This window comes from Dendrobates tinctorius, unplaced genomic scaffold (assembly GCF_039654945.1).
Source record: "Dendrobates tinctorius isolate UK_male_01 unplaced genomic scaffold, ASM3965494v1 ptg000124l, whole genome shotgun sequence".
Lineage (NCBI taxonomy): Eukaryota > Metazoa > Chordata > Amphibia > Anura > Dendrobatidae > Dendrobates > Dendrobates tinctorius.
Window position 1 is genome coordinate 2,692,661 of NW_027361792.1, and position 23,570 is coordinate 2,716,230.

General features: G+C 51.4%; 1 protein-coding gene across 1 annotated transcript; it reads right to left on the reverse strand.

Moving 5' to 3' along the window:
* Positions 1 to 249: 249 nt before the first annotated feature.
* Positions 250 to 21,741, reverse strand: CRY2 (cryptochrome circadian regulator 2). The gene is made up of 12 exons (XM_073541708.1): positions 21,458 to 21,741; positions 15,887 to 15,995; positions 13,915 to 14,057; positions 12,008 to 12,192; positions 8,886 to 8,974; positions 8,639 to 8,779; positions 6,640 to 6,951; positions 5,704 to 5,855; positions 5,139 to 5,341; positions 4,676 to 4,759; positions 3,697 to 3,856; positions 250 to 2,086 (listed from the first exon to the last, which is right to left on the reverse strand). The coding sequence occupies exons 1-11, from the start codon at positions 21,628 to 21,630 to the stop codon at positions 3,729 to 3,731; spliced, it is 1,719 nt and encodes a 572-aa protein (XP_073397809.1). The 5' UTR covers positions 21,631 to 21,741; the 3' UTR covers positions 250 to 2,086; positions 3,697 to 3,728.
* Positions 21,742 to 23,570: the final 1,829 nt, after the last annotated feature.

Genomic DNA, 23,570 nt, shown 5'->3' on the forward strand with positions numbered 1-23,570 from the left:
TTTCTTCTAAAGCGGCAAAAGACCCGCCCGCGCTTCCTGTAGTGACAAGAGACCCGCCCCCGCTTACAGAAACTCCACCTCTTTTTGACACAGGACACCACAACTTCGCCGGCGTCGACACTGACAACTCAGGATAGTTGTTGCGTCTACACTTTTGAGTAATTTTTCGGAGAAAAGGCAAAATGCGGCAGTGTGGGGTCTTAGAGGTGGGACCCTCCACCCAACAGATGCTCAGTAAGAAGCCGGACATGATAGTGGACAATTTATTATACATTTATATATAAACTGCATCATATTTACATAGAGGAGAATGTACACGGCCCCGGTCGATCACAAGTTACAATATGATCCTCCTCTGTCGGGACAAGAGGCCTCGGAGGAGTCTCTGAAGACGTTTCATCATTATATATATACAGTAGGTTACTTCCATCATGGCTCTGGCTGTTGCAGAACTACAGCTCCCAGCATGTAGGCAGACACACTAAGGAGCAGTGCAGGACGGAGGGGCGACGCTGCTCTTTTTTTTGTTCTTTCTTGCGTGCGTCATTCTTCGCTGCTTCAGGAAAGCCATTTAATTTAACCCCATAAGGATTCAGCTCCATTTTTCCTGCTCTCTGAGAGCCATATTTACAAAGGCTTATGTTTTGGGACGGTGAGTCGTATTTTACGAATCTTGGGGCGTATAGAACAGATTAAAGCTTTATTTTTTTTTTTCAATTTTCTTTTAGTTTTAAGATTATTGCTTAGAACAAAGACCTTTATTCTAGTAGTTGTTGGGTTTTACGTCAATACCAGAGAGTGGTTTTATGACGTTTGATCAGTAAAATCGCAAATTTCATCAAAGAAAATCACTGCTCCCAGAAATGCTTAGATGCCACAGATGCTATAGATCGCAGCATCCGCGGGGGTTAGATAAGTGATCTTTGACTGTGGGCCTCCGAATTAGAGCTGGCACCCACTGATGGACGTTTTTGTACACAGACCACCACTGACTTAACAATATGGCGATTTGAAAGAAGGACCCCCGAACTGCATGATCGCCGGACGAGCAGACTTCATGAATATCAGCATCCTATCTACTACATACCCCCACCAGGCCACCCTCATTATACAGAGCGCAGTAGTTGTTACAGAGTTTTTCTAAGACCATCTGACAATCCAGAAAAGTCCCGATTCATACTGAATTCCAGGGGTTTTACAGTTCTGTATTTGTGGGGGACCCCAGGTTTTGCACGTACCCCAATACCAATCATCCTACATCTTTTCTAACTTGCCTGGAAGAAGCCAAACTGTACGCTAAATATTCTACAGAGGACGGCGTCACCTAGTGGCAATATTAGGTAGAAATGCATGCTCTGAAGTCATTACGTATGGCTCATCGTATTATATCTACCTATATAATGTGTGTGCTGACTATCCCTTTAATCCTCCCTTCAGTCCGAAGCATGATAAGGATTGACAGCGCTATCCCATCAATCATTTTAATACAAATCATTTCTAAAGCATTAAGTTTACAGATTCTATCATCTTGGTGATGCTGCTGCTCTGGACAGAATCAGTCTCCTTCCCCCTGTGGCAGCTGACAGTGCAGATCCTTCTTACTTCCCTTGTAGAATGAGTCTTCTCATGCTGCCGTGCTTCTTGCAGAAAACGCTTCCTATTGGCTGCAGTAAACACCCGACTGCGAGGAGAGTGACTGAGCATGTGCATCCACCAGTATGTAGCTCATCAGTGGGGACACGCGCGCATTACTGTTACCTCCGAACACCAGGTGGCGTCATACTGGAACATTTACTTTTTTTTTGTTAATTGGATGACCATTCTAATCTTCAGAGCTGGGGCTCAGTCGCTCAGATTCGGGTGTGATGAGGAGTCTGCTGTGTGTGTGCTACCATCGCATTCGTCATACGAGTGTCCTTACGGGCCGATATAGCTGAGCGGGCAGGAAAAGCTCCTACACCCATTGGGGTTCTGTCCGTAGGGCTGGAAATCATCGTCCTACATATTCGCCAGCTCCAACATTCAGTCCTGGAGTAGAAGGCGGGATAGGCTACGAGCGTCCACCTTCTGTACTATGAAGCATGCACTGCGAGGAGAGACACAGGGACATTATTAAGGGGTTAATCAGACATTGGACTTATAGGCTGGCACATGCAGCTCCCCCGACAGCGCACATAAGGCCACCTCTATTGTATACGGTACACGGCGGGGCCCCGTTTCCAGGATAGCCGCTGTGGACGTGACACACCAATCTCCACAACATGCCGCCCCCCCCCCCCCAAAAAAAAAATAAAATAAATCTGCAGTGGTAAGTAGTGCGACACTCATCTCCACGGCACACCAGAGTCCGTTATTGCAGGGGGTCCCCCATGGACGGCGTTTGCCGAAGCGGTGGGAAGGATGTTGTGGATCGTCGCCGTCTGATGGGGGAGGGAAGGTGACGTTTTCTTTCAGTCACAAAACCAGTTTAGGAAAAAAAAAAATAAGTATTTCCAGTGGTCGCCAGATAGCTGCAATGCTGCCATCTAGTGTCCAAAGGATGCAACAACCAGTCTGCAACTCCCATTAATGTCACTCGTTGGCGTCGCTTCTGCTGAGCTGGTACAACTCAAATCACCCATCAGTTCCTCTCCGCTCGCGGCCTGGCACCGGCTCGGCTGTGCAGAGGGACTGCCGTTGGTGTAGAGATGCACTTTTTTTTTCCAGGGAGGGTGGATTGGATTTTTCTGGACCAGTTAATTCTCATACAGTCTGAGCATGCAGCTTAAGTTGGCCAATACCCCATACCCACTGGGTGGTCACCAGCCAAGAAAGGCGGAGATGGCAATGGGGGTCACACTGAACTTCTGTTTATATAAAGAGTGGGGACAAATGAGCCCCAATCCTCTTATAGCAGTGGTCTATACTCCAGCTGTTAGGAAACCACAACTCCCAGCATCCCCCGACAGCCCCAGAGGCTTGTAGCTTCCCAACAGCTGCAGCGCTGCAGATCACCACCTTACAATGGTGCGGCCCCATTTACAAATGCATCTGTGCTCACAATATCAGGAACATTGGCTTCTAAGTAAGGAGGAGCATGCACTGCTGTATTCTGCAGGCTGCCACATGGGGGCAGTCAGACTCCCACCACGGCAATCACTCTTCCATGTACTGCCATCTAGTGGCCAAACGGCTGCATCAAGTTGACGCAAACCCCCCCCCCCCACATACAAGATCGGCACAGGTGAAGGCGGCCTAATCCTGCATATACATAAATTATTGCAAATTCCATCATTCCTACCAGCCAGGCTGCTCCCAATAACGGTGGAGCAAATAGGCCAAATTCTTTGTTGCTGTGAGAGAGGAGCGGACCCCAGGCACCAGGCAGCAACTTATTCAGAGCAAGTCCCTTCCTTTGTCAATAGGTGTGCATTTTTGGGGTTATCAGGGGTTGCCGGTGACTTTTAGGAAAGAATCCATGTACAAATAGGGTGTGGGGCCATCTACTACATGGCGCCTCTCTGGTGAAAGATGCTGCCCACGTGCCAGGTATCGCGTCTGCATCCAAATCTAATAGGACATGAGCACGAGATCTGCAGACACCTGGTAAGCGGCTATGTCAGCAGCATCTCATACCTTCGGAGAGATGCAGGACCCCCTTTATCTAGGTCTGAAACTTATATATACGGTCCTGGATGATGGCTCCATGCTCCTTACCTACAATAGGATGCACGGCTCCGCAGCCGCCTTCAGAAGTCCTTAGCTGTTCTCTCCGCTCCGGCAACGCTCTGCAGCCGCACCATCTTGCAGGGCCCCTCCACGGACACGGTGTACTTCCTTTTGGGGGAGTCGGGTGCACACGGGGAGAGTTTTGGAGCTTGAATAGACAGAAATGTAAAATGAAATCCTGCTGTGTTACAGCGTGTTCGTCCTCTGCATCCTTTATGTATCACTGTACATAGACAGCTGCAGAACCAGCCAGTCAATGTGCTTGTCCCCTGGTCTAACACTCATCTCTCTTCTCCTGAACCATCTTCTCAGCAGATTTATGAGCAGCTGAGTAACAAGCGGCCACAAATTATCACTTATTCTGCACCCTGCTAAGCACCATGGTACATAGAGGATGGAGAAGACAAACACTCACAAAAAGTTTTAATAAAATCCCATTAGAAAAATAATTTTTAGCTAAAGATAGAAAAATAAGCCCCTAAAAAGGTATCATTATCCTGTAAAGGTTTCACAGTCAGAGTTGGTCGGAGAGTCTGTGAGATTAAAGCCTCGGCTTCCCATGTATTCTAGACATTAAATATGAATGTGGCCACGTAATTGTGTTAGGAGCACATGAGCGGACACCGTGTCCAAGGCGCTAAGCTGCTGTTGACATTTTTGGATAAATGTGATTCCCGCCAGCCGGATCAGGTAATTCGTTGAGCGTCTAGACTATTTTTTTTACATTGGCGGCTGCTGTATTACACAGAGTACGTTAGTTATACAAGAAGGGGCAAAATTTTCCAAAAAGGAACGCATGTGCAATGCGTCACCCCGGCGTCGCCATTACTTCAATGTTCTGTTCTCTTCCTTCCAGCTGCCGACATTCGCACCCAGCACTGGAAACCCGGACCGCACCCGCACGTAGGCATGGCGCAGGCACCTCCGCGCACTCATAGTAGACAATGGTGTACTCGAGCGCTCTCACCTTTCTCCATGTGATGAGGAGCAGTGGGGTCACTTATGGGGCCACTGAGATCTTCTGCACAGGATGGGACCGAGGCAAGAATGCCTAAAAGACAACAGAAATGTTTTTTTTTTTTTTTTTTTAACATGTCCAAAATGCAACCCTTTTAAGTGGTTAAACAGCAACAATCAGACCTTGAGGCGGTGGCTGCTGTTACAGACAGGTGCCGGCTGTACGACACACATGGCACCTGCCCTGTATGAAAGCAGGCAGCATGCTCGGGAAATCTCAAGTAACGAGTATACTCGCTCATCACTACAGCTCCTCTTTGCTCAAGGGAATGGGGCTGAGCTGCAGTTACAATTTCTTGCATAGGATCAGAGGTAGGATTGAGAGCAGATGTCCCTGCACCCGGCCATCATATATGGACAAGGATACAAAGTCTTCGAGAGGCTGCCTATGACGGCAGGGCGCAGGTACTCACAGAGTCCTCGGTAGCGGGACAGCTGCTGGTAGGTCTGTTTCATGCGCTCTATGTTCATCCGGCTGGCCTCTGCGTGATTCACCATAGGTTTGGGGTAATCCACTCCGATGATGCACTTGGCTTCTTTCTGCACAGATTCGGGGGCGTTCCACGGCTCGTATATATAACGGGACGGGAAAGCCTTCAGCACCGGCAAATATCGTCTGCAAAAGAATCAGAAAATATTTCAGATGGGACTGACCATCTTATGCGTCTGGGACATCTCTACTCGGGAGAGAAGGACTGGGTTGCTACAGTTCATACTCCATGTTTTTTGCTTCCACAGGGTTTGTCAGCAGCTTATTCCCCTACTCTAACCCGACCAGAGGGGTCATGTGTAGGACAGGCCCATGGGGTGGAATAGGACGTGATTGGGGGGTGAGGGGGTGGAGGGAATTAACCTTTGCCAGCTAGCACCGCATCCTCTTTCACAGTCACATTGACTCCAGGGTTGCATTCGATACTGCAGGCCAATCATTTGCATTTGCTCTGCACATTAATACCAAATTTTCTGCACCCCTCATACCTGACGTAGTCTCCACTGGGGTCTGTCCGTCTCCCGAAGCCCACCGGGCAATAACAATGGAAGAACTGCTGGAAGAAGGCGCTGCACGACAGCCACATCCAGCTGCCGGAGTTCACGCTGAAGTCGGCATCCAGCAGCAGCTCGTCAAACACCTGGACACGGGGAGAACAACAGATTACACCTACAACTGAAGGCCCAAGTGACACACGTCAGCGTGGGTACGAAGGGACGAGTGCACACCAGACACAAGAGAGGAGAGAACATACTGGAAACAAACATGCCCGATCCTTGTTTTATCACATATCTGCCATTGGGTCTCACATTTGCTACACAATTTCCAGTGCACCCGATAGCCGATTTACACACCATGGGCAGCGCGGGTCGGAGTCTGGCTCAGTCATTGCAGACGTGCATGCTTCAAGCTGCGATGCGGGGGAGTTTCAGAGAAAACTTACATGTAAAACCCGCCCAGGGACTATATGGAATGACCTGACTAGTGCCAGGGGCCAGGTCCTGGCGTCTTACCTCCACCTCGCTCTCATAGACCCACAGGGTCACATAGAGAGATACCTGTCAGTCATAGGCTGGGGAGAAGCTTCTCGGGCATCTAGGCAGCCTTATGAGTTTTCCCTAAAACACCACAGTGTCTGCCTTGTTCAGCACCCAGAAAAAGGACCGATGGAGGGACAAATGGAGCCCTCCTCTCTGTCTAACCATGTAGATGCCATGCAAATTGCAATTTACAATGGTTGTAGAGAAGCAGTGCCTCCTAAAGATATAGATTGTTTCTGGGATTACAAAGCAGCCGCACTGAACTTTACAGCGGAATTCTGCGATACCAGAAAGTAACATACATAACAGGCACTGCCATGAATTATCAGAAATGATGCAGAGTTATTACTGCTGCGGTCAGACCTTCAGACCATGGATTCTCACCTTCACTCCACATTCCCAGCTGTTCCAGAGATCCCCGCGTGTCAGGAAGCATGCAACGGCGTGCCTGGCTAGATGATGGATCCAACCTTCCAGTCTCAGCTGCGTCATGATGGCATCAATCCACGGGAAACCAGTCTTCCCTTCTGCCCACTTGGCAAGGGCCTCAGGGTTCCTGTCCCAGGGAATTTGCACACAGATCGGATTCCCTTCCATTTGGTCAAATTTGGGGTTATTGGTGGCTGCTGTGTAGAAGAACTCCCTCCAGAGGAGCTGCCCATACAGGGACAGCGGGGGTGGACTGTTCTTTTTCACCTAATGGGGGTAATGAAAGAAATCATCATCACATGCGAGATGTGACGCCTGCACAGAAATCATCATCACATGCAAGATGTGAAGCCTGCATAGAAATCATCATCATCACATGCGAGATGTGAAGCCTGCACAGAAATCATCACATGCGAGATGTGAAGCCTGCACAGAAATCATCATCATCACATGCGAGATGTGACGCCTGCACAGAAATCATCACATGCGAGATGTGACGCCTGCACAGAAATCATCACATGCGAGATGTGACGCCTGCACAGAAATCATCACATGCGAGATGTGACGCCTGCACAGAAATCATCATCATCATCATATGCGAGATGTGACGCCTGCACAGAAATCATCATCATCACATGCGAGATGTGACACCAGCACAGAAATCATCATCATATGCGAGATGTGACACCTGCACAGAAATCATCATCATCACCTGTGAGATGTGAAGCCTGCACAGAAATCATCATCATCACCACATGCAAGATGTGAAGCCTGCACAGAAATCATCATCACCATTATCATATGCAAGATGTGACGCTTGTACAGAAATCATCAAATGTGAGATGTGAAGCCTGCACAGAGATCATCATCACATGTGAGATGTGAAGCCTGCACAGAAATCATCAAATGTGAGATGTGAAGCCTGCACAGAAATCATTATCACATGCGAGATGTGAAGCCTGCACAGAAATCATCATCATCATCACGTGAGATGGGACGCCTGCACAGAAATCATCATCACATGCGAGATGTGACGCCTGCACAGAAATCATCATCACATGCGAGATGTGAAGCCTGCACAGAAATCATCATCATCATCACGTGAGATGGGACGCCTGCACAGAAATCATCATCATCACATGCGAGATGTGAAGCCTGCACAGAAATCATCATCATCATCACGTGAGATGGGACGCCTGCACAGAAATCATCATCATCACATGCGAGATGGGACGCCTGCACAGAAATCATCATCATCACATGCGAGATGTGACACCAGCACAGAAATCATCATCACATGCGAGATGTGACACCTGCACAGAAATCATCATCATCACCTGTGAGATGTGAAGCCTGCACAGAAATCATCATCATCACCACATGCAAGATGTGACGCTTGTACAGAAATCATCAAATGTGAGATGTGAAGCCTGCACAGAGATCATCATCACATGTGAGATGTGAAGCCTGCACAGAAATCATCAAATGTGAGATGTGAAGCCTACACAGAAATCATTATGACATGTGAGATGTGACGCCTGCACAGAAATCATCATCACATGCGAGATGTGACGCCTGCACAGAAATCATCATCACATGCGAGATGTGACACCTGCACAGAAATCATCATAACATGCGAGATGTGACACCTGCACAGAAATCATCATCACATGCGAGATCTGAAAACTAGAAATGAGCGAATTTGATCGGATTTGGTTCCGAATACGATTGGAATCGAATATTGTTTTTGCAATATTCGTCGAACACAGCCGAACGTCATTAGAGTCAATGGGACTGGAAGTTACCGAATATGTTCGGAACCGATCATAAGACAAGCATTCGGCCCGATTAGTGTTCTAATATGGCCCGAATGTGTCAAAATCAGATTCGGGGCCAAATTCCGAACACATTCGCTCATCTCTACTGAAGCCTACACAGAAATCCTGCACCTCACCTTTTGGTACAACTCCTTCAATCTGTAGTAGAAGAGGCGGCAGGACAAACAGCCGAACCGCAGGTAAGGACTGAGACCAGTGGAACTTGCCAACAGGGAGTTGGCGTTCATTCGTGGACGCTCGTAACTTGCTACCCATGCCTGAAAAATAAAATAAAACAGACTAAGGCCTAATGAGAGGCAAAGAGCGCATCAGTGAAAACTGGACTTAGGCACAACCCGATGCTACTCCCCCCATATGTCTTACCTTCCGCTCCAAGTGACGGTCCAGACGCGCCAGTGCCTCGGTCTCTCCTCCTGGCCACACTGCAGCTCCTTGCTTCTCGCTTGGGAAGCCTGATGTAAAAGTACATAAAGGGTGTAAATGAGCTGGATAGCGCCCCCTATCACTGTACAGACTATACTGCGCTATGCTTAATGGCTCTGGCCTCTCGCCTTGTCACAAACTTTGGCGGCGTTCACACTTAGTAGATGCGCTGTGGATTTTTTTTATTTTTTTTTTCCACCTGACTTTGCCAGAGGAAAATCCATCACCTGTGACTGTGGCGGCAAAATGGTTGTTTAACCCCTTAATGACTGCCAATATGTAGTAAAAAGGCGACCGTTAATGGGCATTATTAATAACAGGAATAAGTGCACCCTCCACCCCCGTGGGTGCAAATCCTGCAATAGCAACAGCGGTATCTAAGTGGTGGCATATGTAGAAAGATTTAAAAAAACACACACAAATCCCCAAAAACAATTTCACCACTAAAAGAAGAGTTAAATCAAAAATAAATAAAAAATGGAAATGTACACATAATTGGTATCGGCGCAACCCGATCTCTATAAAACAGTCACGTTATCTATTTGTTGTCTCCCTCTTGTTGAGCTCCACCCTTGAGCCTCATTTAACACATGGGAAAAATATTCCTTACAGATTGTTCGTAACTGTTAATAAAATGTACGGTAATATTTTTTATTGGAATTTTTTTTGCAGATTTATTGACTTCTTTAATCTTTAGTATGATATTCATATTGTGGAGTCTTCTCTGTAAATTATGATATTTATAGCCCTGAAATCCCTGTCTTCTCAAAAAAAGGCAAAAAAACAGCTATTCTTGCAATGCTTTCTATATATGTTCATTCCACCCCTAACATTTATCCTGCACTCTCCGCTGAGCGCTTACACCATGGTTTCCGTTTCCTCACATTTATCCTGCACTCTCTGCTGAGCGCTTACACCATGGTTTCCGTGTAAATCCCCAAAAATGTAATGTAGAAAAAACTCCTCAGAGGATCACTCACTATAAAGAGGCAGATGGAGACACTTTGGACTCTGTTTGGTCTTGGTTCCGGCTGTGTCCCTTCATTTTAGGAGTCTTTTTTAGCTCACAAGTGTGGTTCAGCACCGTTCTGCGAACGACTAAAAAGATGCAGACCACCAGAGTAGACACCAAAAGAAGTCCAAAGTGACACTGCCTCATTATTATGAGTGGTTCTGTTGTGTGTTCAAGTCTGAAAAGCATTTTTGTTGGATTTACACGGAAACCCCGAGGTGCTTAGAGTAGAATTCACTACACTGCTAGATGAGATCGTTAAGCAGTGAAGTTTCTAATATGGGGGTCACCTGGGGGGGGGTGTGGTTCTGCTGCTCTGGTCCCTCAGGGGCTCGGATAATGGAGTCCACACTCTATACACACAGAATCCGCGTTCTAAATACAGAGTAGTGCTCCTTCCCAAACAGTGTACAACCACATATGGGGTCCTGCCACGCTCCACAAAAAAATTGCATAACAAATTACTGGGACTATGTTCTCTTATTGCCCCAAGTGGAAATTATACAATTGGTGCTGAAACAGTATAAGTTTTGGGAATCACCTGTAAGCTAAAAATGCTTAGTATACACCTAAATCAAGTCCTTGAGGGGTCTAGCTTCCAAACTAGGGTCACTTTTTTGGGGACTTCTGCTGCTTTGGCACATCAGGGGCTCTGACAAACACGGCATGGAATCTGCCATCTATTCCAGACAAATGTACACTCCAAAAATCAAATCGCTCTCTTCCCTTTCCGACCCTGGCCGGGGGGAAACATCTTGTTTGGAAGAAATTACACAACAAATTAAGGGGTCTCTTTTTTTTTCTTATTATCCACGCTGAAAAATTATGAATTTGGTGCTAAATCTACATTTTACCAAAAAAAAAAAAACCCCTTAATTTTCGTTTTCACATGCACATTTTAAAAAGTTCAGTGAAGAACCTATGGGTTCAACAACTCAGCACCCCCTAGATGAATTCCTTGATGGGTTTATTCTCAAGTTTGAGGTCACTTGTGGGGGTTTCTGCTGTTTTCGCAGCTCAGGGGCTCCCCGCAAATGACACACGGTGTCTGCAATCTATTAAAGGCAAATTTATATTCCAAATACCAAATGTTGCTTATTCCCCTCCGAGCCCGGCCGAGTGTACAAACAGAACTTTTTTGACTATGGGTGGGTATAGCCACGCTCAGAAGAAAGTGGGTAACAAAATGTGGGGTCCTTTTTTTGTGCTACCTTTCGCAGAAGTGAAAAATTTGGGGCTAAAGCAACATTTTAGAGTAAAAAATTACACTTTATCTTTCATTCTACTTCCTGTGTAGCACCTGCAGGGTAGTTTTGAAGTATTTGAGGGGTGCACCATTCAAAATAGTGTCAATTTTGGGGAGTTTCCATTATATCGGCCCCTCAAAGTCCATTTAGATCTGAATAGGTCCCTAAGGAAACAGATTTTGTAAACTACTTGGGGGGGGATCAGAAAATTGCTGCTAAACTTAGCCCTTGTAACATCCTAATAAAACGAGGCTTAAAAAATGATGCAGATGTAAAGTAGAAATATAATTTATTAATAGTTTTCTACTGACTGATCTAAGGAAATAAAGGATTAAACGTTTGAAAATTGCTAATTTTTCACCAAAATACTGATAATTTTCCCAAATAAACGCAAAACATAATCGAGCTAAATTTGCCACTAACAAAGTACAATGTGTCACAAAAAAACAAAGAATCGCTGAAGCTCCAGAGTTATTAACACAAAGTGACACGGGTCAGATTTCTAAAATTTGGCCTCGTCCGGAAGGTTAAAATTGGTTCTGTCACTAAAGGGTTAAGAAAGCTCATCCCATACGCTATGGAAAAATAAATCTGAGCAGAATTAAATCCGCTGGATCTCAATTTATGTTGTGGAATGGACTGAAAATTTTCACTGCAATGGAGCAAAATCTCCGGTAAAACCCTAAATCGTCAGTCATTGGGATAAGTGACGTATATAAACAGAGCCAGAAGTGCTGGTCCGAAGGCAGACCTGCCAGCGCATGCTGGGGGTTGTAGTACGTGTAGAGCGAGGACTGACTCACCGAGCTCCTCCAGCGACGGCACCCCGTAGGTCTCATCATGCGAGCTCTTGATCTCCCCCCGGCATGGCTCCATCTGTTGTCTGGTGATGGTCGGGACGGGTCTGCGAGGGAGCTCCATGCGGCTGACGATGGCCTGGAACCTCTTGTAGGTGAGCGGGGGGCTGTTACCGTTCAGCTCGATTATTCTGCAAAAAAAACCCAAGACATCAGATCCCCTGTACAGGACCGGGCGGACACCACAGCACACACGGCATTAACCAACGCAGCTCTGCTCCATCTACGCTTCTACTTGTTGATGGTTTCAATGGTGAAAAGTCAGACAAAAACCAGATTTATCATCTACGTACACAATATCATAGGTGCGATCGCTGGGGGCCGACGTGTTTGGTGGTCCAGCCCCTTATAATCTACGAGTCTCATAAAAGTGGAGACAAGTGGGGCCTATGGTATCATATGGGTGAAGCGGTGGGACTGCTCCATTCACTTCTATGGGAGCATGTATCTCCCCCTCTCAATTCACTTCTCTAATGGAGCAGTACTGAGCACGTGCGACCATACAGAGTGACTGGAGCAGTGGTCGCACATGCTCAGTACTGATTCATCCATAAGGGACCCCCCGTAGTAGTTTTATTGAATGTTCTTGATATATGTCTGTGTTTGTTTGCTAACCTGTCCTAACAGACCTCAGAAATGTAAGTGTCGGGGGGGGTCTTCCCCGACAACACCCCTAAAATGGAGAAGTACAGCTCCTGGTCTGGTGGAACCTGCATTACCAAACCTGCTGACCGAGGCCGGGGGTCCGAGATGCTTACTACTAAAGGGGCAGTGATCGCGCAGGTTTGGCCTCCGATGATGGATCCATAAATGTGACCACTGCGGCCTAGAAAATGCAACCACGGCCTCGGCCCAGGGCTACACCGCACATATTAACCCTTTATAGCAATGTGTGTACATGTTAGGTCCTGGCAGGGTGGTCCAGTGGAGAGGCTGTGCCCCCCCAGATATGCAGGAGCTCCCATATAATACCCCCATCCCTATAGGACCAGATCTGGTCTCCTCCCTGGGATGATCCAGACCCCTTTATACAGAGGTAGCAATGAATGATGTAACACTATGGGAGACCCCTACTGCCGTCCGGCCGGGGGAAGGAGATCTCATGCCGCCCACAGACGTCCTGTACTCTCTGCTGTTGTCACACATTGCAAATACGGCTATCGCAGTTGCTTGACTCCCTGGCACGTGCGGGGTGGAGCCGGAGCACGGACACCGCTCCTCGCTGAGCACATGCCGAGCTACGTGACTGCAAAGCCGACAGAGCGCCCACTAGGTGGCGGCGTTACCCTCATCTGGATGATGTGCGCGGAAAGAATCCCGACCTGGTACGTGCCGAGCAAAGTCTACGGGGAGCGAAAGCCAGGATGGCGGCCGACCGTGCCGATCTCATTCTCACCGCTCACCTTAACCATTTCATGACCCGACCGTGATACACCTGAATGACACGTCTAAAAGGCATTTTTATTTTTTTGCACTCTTTATTCTTAACTGTATGTGCAATGATATATAATTTTTTCTTCTTAATTTATTTATTTTTTTTTTTATACTATGGGATATTTTTTACATTTTTTTTCTTATTTTTGGGCTATTTTATTTAAATATTTTCTTTCATTTGTGATGATCCCCTTTAAATCAACAGTGTGGCTGTCTGGCTGCAGCAGGAGCCTCCCCCCTCTGTCCCGTGATACGCTCCAGTCAGGGGAGGCCACTCCGCTTTTTTTCGGCTCCTGGTCAATCTGCCCATTAATAATGTTGGAGGACGAGCCGATGAGTTTACCGGTGTAATGGTGGCCACACCGGTTGTCACCCGGCTTTCCTAGATATGAATTGGGCAGTGAAGCCCCGTGCCTTACTTGTCCAGGTCGTACAGAGTATGCGACTTCTCCACGATCACCTCCACTCCGGCTTCCTTAGCCAACTTCATAATGGCGGCATCACGCTCCTTTCCAAACGGCTCCGAGTCGTACTCGAAGGTCAGTCTGTTCACGCTCCATTCCTGCCGACACAAGAGAAGACGTCACACACTCCTCGACGGCAGCAGTCAGACATCCAAGTGCCGTTTTCCTCCCTCATGCTTTACACTGCAGCGCTGGATGAGCACACTGAAAAATCAGCCTCAATCATGACAGTCAACTAGAAAGATTGACATCTCAACATAAACATAAAATGACATCATGGGGTCAGGTCTCATATCTAAAAGCTACCTGGAGAGCAATAGTACACGTTATGGGTCAGGGGTTGTTCCTAAGGGAGCTCGCTGATTTTTGGAACGATCACAGAAATTAATGGAGTGCTGCGCAGCTGCAATGCAATTGATGGGGGTGCAACCACTGAAATTTGCAAGTATGGGGGGTCCCATCAGTCCCCCACTGTCAGGAATGGACAGGTGACTGCTCATCTCTTTCCATTCATTCTCGTAGGAGGTTGAAAACCTGCGCATTTGTCAATTTTTGGAGAAAAGTATGGAGGGAAAAAAATAGGGATTTTTGTGTACTCACCGTAAAATCCTTTTCTCCGAGCTAATCATTGATCGATCGTATTGAAGCTCCAGCACACACCGCTCCTCATCTGCCCCCATACACCCGTCACACCCATGTGCGTACCTCTTATGTGGTTAATATTGCTTGGAGAGCAATTCACCTCTCGCTCCCTAGTGTGGCCTAGAAATCTCTCCTACCAGACGAGCTGCGAGGTCACCGCCGCCGCACTCCCCAGACGACAATTATCAGGGGAAGTCGTGCAGAACACAGGACAAAGACTGGCGGCTCCGGATCTGCGGCCCCTCTGAGCTCGGGGACAAGACTCGTGACGACCCGCGGTCACGTTTACCTCAGCGCCGTCCCCCCCAGTAGCGAACGGACGCAGAACGTCGCGGCTGGATCCGCCCCCGTACACAGGAGGCACCGGCGACCCAAAGACAAAAACAAGATCCAGTTTCAGACTGATTAGAGAACTACATCACTGCTGAGGGTTTGTTGCCATGTATCAGTGCAGGTAATCAGTTACAAACCCGACATCTGTACGAACAAGACAAAGACAAGAGTCAGGGGAGGGGGGAAACTTTTTAAAAAGTTACAGAACTTCTAAACTCCTCTAGCACAGCCTGACGTGGCTGCTTTCTTCCAGAACCAGTGCCCCTCCTGGCTACAGGATGTGTCAGGCATTACAGATCCACTGGAATGAATGGGGCTGAGCTGCAATATCAGACACAACCTGTAAGTAGGGGTGGCGCTGGTTTTGGAAGGCAGCAGCCTTGTTTTACTAACCCTGGACACATTGCTAATGATTAGTGAGATCGGCGATCACAGAGTAAAACTGCAGGGTCGGACCCTCATTAGTAATATTCCCTGGTTGAAGATGTTGTGAAGCTGAGATGCCCCCGGAGTCGAGATGCGCTTCCTCCGAGCTGGAATAGTGAGAAGACTTTGTGCCGGCGTTGGCGGCTTCTAATTTTAGCATCTAAGGAGTCGGGGGGTAGACGCTGCTATAAGCAGCACAGCGGAGAGGATCAGCGCCGTCCCTGCAGAGCGCCCTGCTCCGACGTGGCATACCGCGAGATCCGGCCGCGCAGAAACCCCTCACTACACCGCAGTGTTTAATGAGGAGACGGTGAAGTCAACAGATGGGGGAGGAACAAAAAGTGTGAATTAAAGGGCGATGGGACCCCAAACCTTAGACCCCAACGCATCACAAAAAAGATGGAGCTCGGAAATCAGCGCCTTCTACTTATGAGTCCACATCGGGGATAAGAGGCGCAGTGCAGGCGACGTCCATCTGACGCCCGTCCAGTATCCGCAGCGCTGAAGATAGATGCCGGTAACTCACCTTAAATAATCTGGGGAAGACGTCGGCCGGCTGCCCCCGCACCACGAACAGGCGAGAACCCAACTTTCTCAGACTGGAGTCCAGATCTTCTAAGGACTGAAGCAAAAACCTGGAAGAGACAAGAAGCAATCAGGATTTATAGGGTGCAACACATCGTCCGCAGAGATCCACACAGCGGCCAAATAATGCCGAGAGCATCCACACAGCGGCCAAATAATGCCGAGAGCATCCACACAGCGGCCAAATAATGCCGAGAGCATCCACACAGCGGCCAAATAATGCCCAGAGCTCCACACAGCGGCCAAATAATGCCCAGAGCATCCACACAGCACCCAAATAATGCCCAGAGCATCCACACAGCGGCCAAATAGTGCCCAGAGCATCCACACAGCGGCCAAATAGTGCCCAGAGCATCCACACAGCGGCCAAATAGTGCCCAGAGCATCCACACAGCGGCCAAATAGTGCCCAGAGCATCCACACAGCGGCCAAATAATGCCCAGAGCATCCACACAGCGGCCAAATAATGCCCAGAGCATCCACACAGCGGCCAAATAATGCCCAGAGCATCCACACAGCGGCCAAATAATGCCCAGAGCATCCACACAGCGGCCAAATAATGCCCAGAGCATCCACACAGCGGCCAAATAATGCCCAGAGCATCCACACAGCGGCCAAATAATGCCCAGAGCATCCACACAGCGGCCAAATAATGCCCAGAGCATCCACACAGCGGCCAAATAATGCCCAGAGCATCCACACAGCGGCCAAATAATGCCCAGAGCATCCACACAGCGGCCAAATAATGCCCAGAGCATCCACACAGCGGCCAAATAATGCCCAGAGCATCCACACAGCGGCCAAATAATGCCCAGAGCATCCACACAGCGGCCAAATAATGCCCAGAGCATCCACACAGCGGCCAAATAATGCCCAGAGCATCCACACAGCGGCCAAATAATGCCCAGAGCATCCACACAGCGGCCAAATAATGCCCAGAGCATCCACACAGCGGCCAAATAATGCCCAGAGCATCCACACAGCGGCCAAATAATGCCCAGAGCATCCACACAGCGGCCAAATAATGCCCAGAGCATCCACACAGCGGCCAAATAATGCCCAGAGCATCCACACAGCGGCCAAATAATGCCCAGAGCATCCACACAGCGGCCAAATAATGCCCAGAGCATCCACACAGCGGCCAAATAATGCCCAGAGCATCCACACAGCGGCCAAATAATGCCCAGAGCATCCACACAGCGCCCAAATAATGCCCAGAGATCCACACAGCGCCCAAATAATGCCCAGAGCATCCACACAGCGCCCAAATAATGCCCAGAGATCCACACAGCACCCAAATAATGCCCAGAAAGCCACACAGCACCCAAATAATGCCCAGAGATCCACACAGCACCCAAATAATGCCCAGAGAGCCACACAGCGCCCAAATAATGCCCAGAGAGCCACACAGCGCCCAAATAATGCCCAGAGAGCCACACAGCACCCAAATAATGCCCAGAGATCCACACAGCGGCCAAATAATGCCCAGAGATCCACACAGCGCCCAAATATGTCAACACAGCTCCATATAGCACCTGAGAACTATCGCCCACAGAGATCCATATGTTCCACAGATGACTCACGCAGTGGCCACGGAGGGCCCAGGGCTTCCATATAGTATGCGGTGCCCAGGTAGTGTCATTGCCCACTGTGTGCTTCTCATGGCCCAGATCAGTGTGCCGTCTATTGTCGCTGTACTGCCATACTCTGCCCATATAGCACCAAATGGCTTACAGTGTGCCAAGCCTTGCCAACATAAGGCCCATAGCGCCCAGGCACTGCCAGTGTACGTCCTTACAGCTCCATCTCGCAGGGCGATAAACGTGATGGCGAGGCGGGCACAGTCAGCACCGCACACTGACATGTAACGTGCCCGCTACAGGAAATCAGCACGGCAGAGAAAACAGGTCAAACGCCCCCCGGAGAGCGGCTGCTTCATGCCCCAATGATGCCAGCGTGACAGCGGAGGTGAAGGGGCTACAGAGCCGGATCGCACAGATGTAACAGAGCCGAATCTGCTATTTGCCCCCTGTAATTACTCTACGAGCTCAGATAAGTCTGTAGATTTACCAGCAGTCCCATGTAAAACACACGTAGCAAATTCAGCTCTGCTATACCTGTTATAGAATCCATAAGTCGCCGTGAGGTGAGAGGGGCAGACGATGTGCAGCCCCCATCCTACGCTCCGGAAAGGTGACTTCCAGGACATGATGTTATACAAGACACCCTCCTCACCTGAGAGGGGCATGTAAGGAGGAGGAGGGCGCAAGAATGGTAATAGAAGGCTCCGACGTATGCTGCATGGTGACAGCTCTGATCATCCAGAGCCACCTGCTTCATGAACAGAATGCCAGAGCTGCAGTAAAGACTGACAGGCAAACGAACTACAAGGAGACAGTCAGTAAGGAGGCGGATACTCGAGTAATAGGACTCGATATGTCATCCCCGTGTTCCCTAAAGAGGTCTCCAGTGTCACAAGATCTGCTCCTATGGAAGCCGAGGTGACGATCACAGCGGGGGGGATCCTCCGGGGGTCCGGCAGGTATGTGGATTACAGCGTTCAGCATATAATTAATCCGGATTACACAACGGCCGTGAGAGAAGACGACGGAAACTTCTACCACTGCAAGAGCGCCTTAAAGGAGAACAGCACAGCGACAACCACACTAGGCACGGTCATGGCGCCAAATTTACAAGGGCACAATCCTGTCCATACTGAGCGCCAAACTACCTAAGAAGCCCGATTATTACGTAAAACTAGCACCACCGTCCCACCCATTGTCTACAGCTCTGCCCGACCCCGAGAACGCAGAAGGTGCAGACTTATGTCAGAATGCAGGACAAGAAGTGTTGTCATAGGGACTTAGGAGTGCACGTAGGATGGCTACAGGGAACTGACTAATGGCAGGACTAGGCGTCCAGGTAATGAATATGGGAGCATTCAGGCCCACTCAGTGCAGGATGATGAAAGATGGGGCATGTTGGGTGTCGATATGCCCAATCTCTTGTGGGATGGGGGGCTGCTCCTACTAATACAGGGGGCTCTCAAGCTTTATGTCAGTGAACGGAACATGTTACAGTACAACCGCAGGGAGTCGCGCCTTTACTCATCATGAAAAATCACTGCAGAACCGCAGGCAATTCAGTCTCTGCCGCATCCCCCTCGTTACAAGGTGCAAATTCTGCTTGCTGTCACTGAATGTAAACATTCCGATGTGACATCCAGAAGCCGAGACCCCGTCCTCAGAGCGCGCAGAACAGTCTCATGCCTCCACTTCTAGGCGATATCTCTGCTTGCTATCAAAGTTATATTTAAAGTAATGGCGCAGAGTAAAACCTCCGCCGTCTGCCAGACACCGACCGATCCACCGCCCACACAGGTCCCACATTGGGACTACACCCCGGGTGGGGCGGACAGGTTACAGAACAATAAGCCTGTGCTACCACCCCCAGCATTCATGGGGTGTCAGCAGCCGGACCCACCAGAGTAGGGGGCACCTTGACTTGTGGACCCCCATGGATTGCAAGAGCTGCAATGTTTGAAAGGGCGACGGTCACCGTCACTACATCAATCATCTATGGGGGTCTAGGACAATGCATTTGGAATCCTGGGGGTCCCAGTGACCATGAGAATAGGGGTCCTGTCTCCATGTATGTCTAATACACATTGCATTTCTGTTTCACAGTTTCTAAGAATCTCTGCTTGTTGTCAGTGAATACGATCACTGCGGACACAGCCTAGAAGCGGAGACCCCTGTCCACAGCTGTGCGGTGTCTGACAGGTCGGCTCTGCTACATCCACAGCTACAGACTCGCAGTGTCAGTGTGCGGCCGTCACTCACAGCTACAGGACAACACATGGACGTCCGGCACTCACCTCCCCGCCGGTCACACAACCCCCATCATCTCCTCCATAGAGATCACTGGCACTGTGAACGCCGACTACCCGCACACGGCACCAGACATTCATGCCATCATGGGCGTGCCGTCATCCTATGGTGCCAATCACTGAACCCACAGCCATTAGATGCCAACCTCTGCTCCTCTGGACTGATGCCAGCGGGTAGGAGCCACCCTCAGTGAGTGGCGGAAAGCAGAACAAAGATCAATGCAAACGTCACGGCCAACCGCCAGCACCACGCCAACCGCCAGCTCGCAGCACCACGCCAACCGCCAGCTCGCAGCATCACGCCAACCGCCAGCTCCCAACACCACGCCAGCTCCCAACACCACGCCAACCGCCAGCTCGCAGCACCACGCCAGCTCCCAACACCACGCCAACCGCCAGCTCGCAACACCACGCCAGCTCGCAGCACCACGCCAACCGCCAGCTCGCAGCACCACGCCAACTGCCAGCTCGCAGCACCACGCCAACCGCCAGCTCGCAGCACCACGCCAACCGCCAGCACCACGCCAACCGCCAGCACCACGCCAACCGCCAGCACCACGCCAACCACCAACACCACGCCAACCACCAACACCACGCCAACCGCCAGCTCCCAGCACCACGCCAACCGCCAGCTCCCAACACCACGCCAACCGCCAGCTCGCAGCACCACGCCAACCGCCAGCACCACGCCAACCGCCAGCTCCCAGCACCACGCCAACCACCAACACCACGCCAACCGCCAGCTCCCAGCACCACGCCAACCGCCAGCTCCCAGCACCACGCCAACTGCCAGCTCCCAGCACCACGCCAACCGCCAGCTCGCAGCACCACGCCAACCGCCAGCACCACGCCAACCGCCAGCTCCCAGCACCACGCCAACCGCCAGCTCCCAGCACCACGCCAACCGCCAGCACCACGCCAACCGCCAGCTCGCAGCACCACGCCAACCGCCAGCTCCCAGCACCACGCCAACCGCCAGCTCCCAGCACCACGCCAACTGCCAGCACCACGCCAACCGCCAGCTCCCAGCACCACGCCAACCGCCAGCTCCCAGCACCACGCCAACCGCCAGCTCCCAGCACCACGCCAACCGCCAGCTCGCAGCACCACGCCAACCGCCAGCTCGCAGCACCACGCCAACCGCCAGCTCCCAGCACCACGCCAACCGCCAGCTCCCAGCACCACGCCAACCGCCAGCACCACGCCAACCGCCAGCTCCCAGCACCACGCCAACCGCCAGCTCGCAGCACCACGCCAACCGCCAGCTCGCAGCACCACGCCAACCGCCAGCTCGCAGCACCACGCCAACCGCCAGCTCGCAGCACCACGCCAACCGCCAGCTCCCAGCACCACGCCAACCGCCAGCTCGCAGCACCACGCCAACCGCCAGCTCGCAGCACCACGCCAACCGCCAGCTCGCAGCACCACGCCAACCGCCAGCTCGCAGCACCACGCCAACCGCCAGCTCGCAGCACCACGCCAACCGCCAGCTCGCAGCACCACGCCAACCGCCAGCTCCCAGCACCACGCCAACCGCCAGCTCGCAGCACCACGCCAACCCTATTATACCGCCACTCCCCGGTTTCTGTCTCCCCCTATGAGCCGCCTCTCCCCGGGTCTCACCTCCATCTGTTGATCCCGCAGGAGGAGGACGCCGCGAACCAGGGGTCCAGGGTGTAGACGCAGCGCACACAGCGCGCCCCCCGCAGCGCGGCCACCAGCGCCGGGTTATCGTGCAGCCGCAGCCCCTTCCGGAACCAGTGCACGGAGCTGACGGCGGGACCGGCGGCCTCCATCCCGGGCAGCAGCTCACTGTCTGACGGGAGACACAACCTCCGACTCCTGCAGCTCCGACACGGGACCCCGGCCACGCCCCCACACCCAGCCGCGCTCTGATTGAACGGGTAGTGACGGAGGGGGCGGGGCGTGCTGTGATCACATGTCTGCCGTGTGTCAGGGAACACAACACAGGTGACGGGGCCGATCCGTCCTGTACCGTGAGGAGACCCCCGGCCTGCACCGGGAGGAGACCCCCGGCCTGCACCGTGAGGAGACCCCCGGCCTGCACCGTGAGGAGACCCCCGGCCTGTACCGTGAGGAGACCCCCGGCCTGTACCGTGAGGAGACCCCCGGCCTGTACCGGGAGGAGACCCCCGGCCTGTACCGGGAGGAGACCCCCGGCCTGTACCGTGAGGAGACCCCCGGCCTGCACCGGGAGGAGACCCCAGGCCTGCACCGGGAGGAGACCCCCGGCCTGTACCGTGAGGAGACCCCCGGCCTGCACCGGGAGGAGACCCCCGGCCTGCACCGGGAGGAGACCCCCGGCCTGTACGGTGCACCAGGAGGAGACCCCCGGCCTGTACCGGGAGGAGACCCCCGGCCTGAACCGGGAGGAGACCCCCGGCCTGAACCGGGAGGAGACCCCCGGCCTGTACCGGGAGGAGACCCCCGGCCTGAACCGGGAGGAGACCCCCGGCCTGAACCGGGAGGAGACCCCCGGCCTGAACCGTGAGGAGACCCCCGGCCTGCACCGGGAGGAGACCCCCGGCCTGCACCGGGAGGAGACCCCCGGCCTGTACGGTGCACCAGGAGGAGACCCCCGGCCTGTACCGGGAGGAGACCCCCGGCCTGTACCGGGAGGAGACCCCCGGCCTGAACCGGGAGGAGACCCCCGGCCTGAACCGGGAGGAGACCCCCGGCCTGTACCGGGAGGAGACCCCCGGCCTGAACCGGGAGGAGACCCCCGGCCTGTACCGGGAGGAGACCCCCGGCCTGCACCGGGAGGAGACCCCCGGCCTGAACCGGGAGGAGACCCCCGGCCTGTACCGGGAGGAGACCCCCGGCCTGTACGGTGCACCAGGAGGAGACCCCCGGCCTGTACCGGGAGGAGACCCCCGGCCTGTACGGTGCACCAGGAGGAGACCCCCGGCCTGTACGGTGCACCAGGAGGAGACCCCCGGCCTGTACGGTGCACCAGGAGGAGACCCCCGGCCAGGGCCGGACTGGGACAAAAAAACTGCCCTGCCACGCAAACCCCACCAGCCCACATACTATAACACTCCTCACCCCGATCAGTGAATTTTGCTATACCTTGTCGTGCCCCTCACTCTCTTAAAAGGAGTTATTTGAAGAGCCACATGTGAATGGCGCCACAGTGCGTATGATCGACCACAGCTGCATTTACGTGGTGCTCTACAGAGCTCCGGTCTTCAGGATCATGGTCCCAGCAGTCAGATCTCCAGCTATTGGAAATTATCCCCTATCCAGAGGAGAAGGGATTTCTCGGGAAAATCCATTTAAATAGCTTTTCCAATTTTTTATTTGGCCATAGTAATATTGAAAATACTAAACCAATATTGACCCTCCCAAAGTCGCCTCTTCGACAACAAGACAGGAAAAGTGGGTAGTGTGCAGTGCATACAGGGCCGGGTTCAGGTTTTTGTGGGCCCCAGGTGAAAGCGTCTCAGTGGCCCTTTTAACACATACCACAATTCATAATGCACAGAGACAGAAGAGAAATATAGGTATACAATGCCAAAGATTTCACTTCTTACATTACATCAGTGATAGCAATAGTCCTCCATACAGAATGAGCCCCATATAATGCTCCATACAGAATAATAAGCCCCACATAATGCTCCATACAGTATAATGAGCCCGATATAATGCTCCATTCATAATGAGCCCCATATAATGCTCCATACAGTATTATGGGTACCACATAGTGCTCCATACA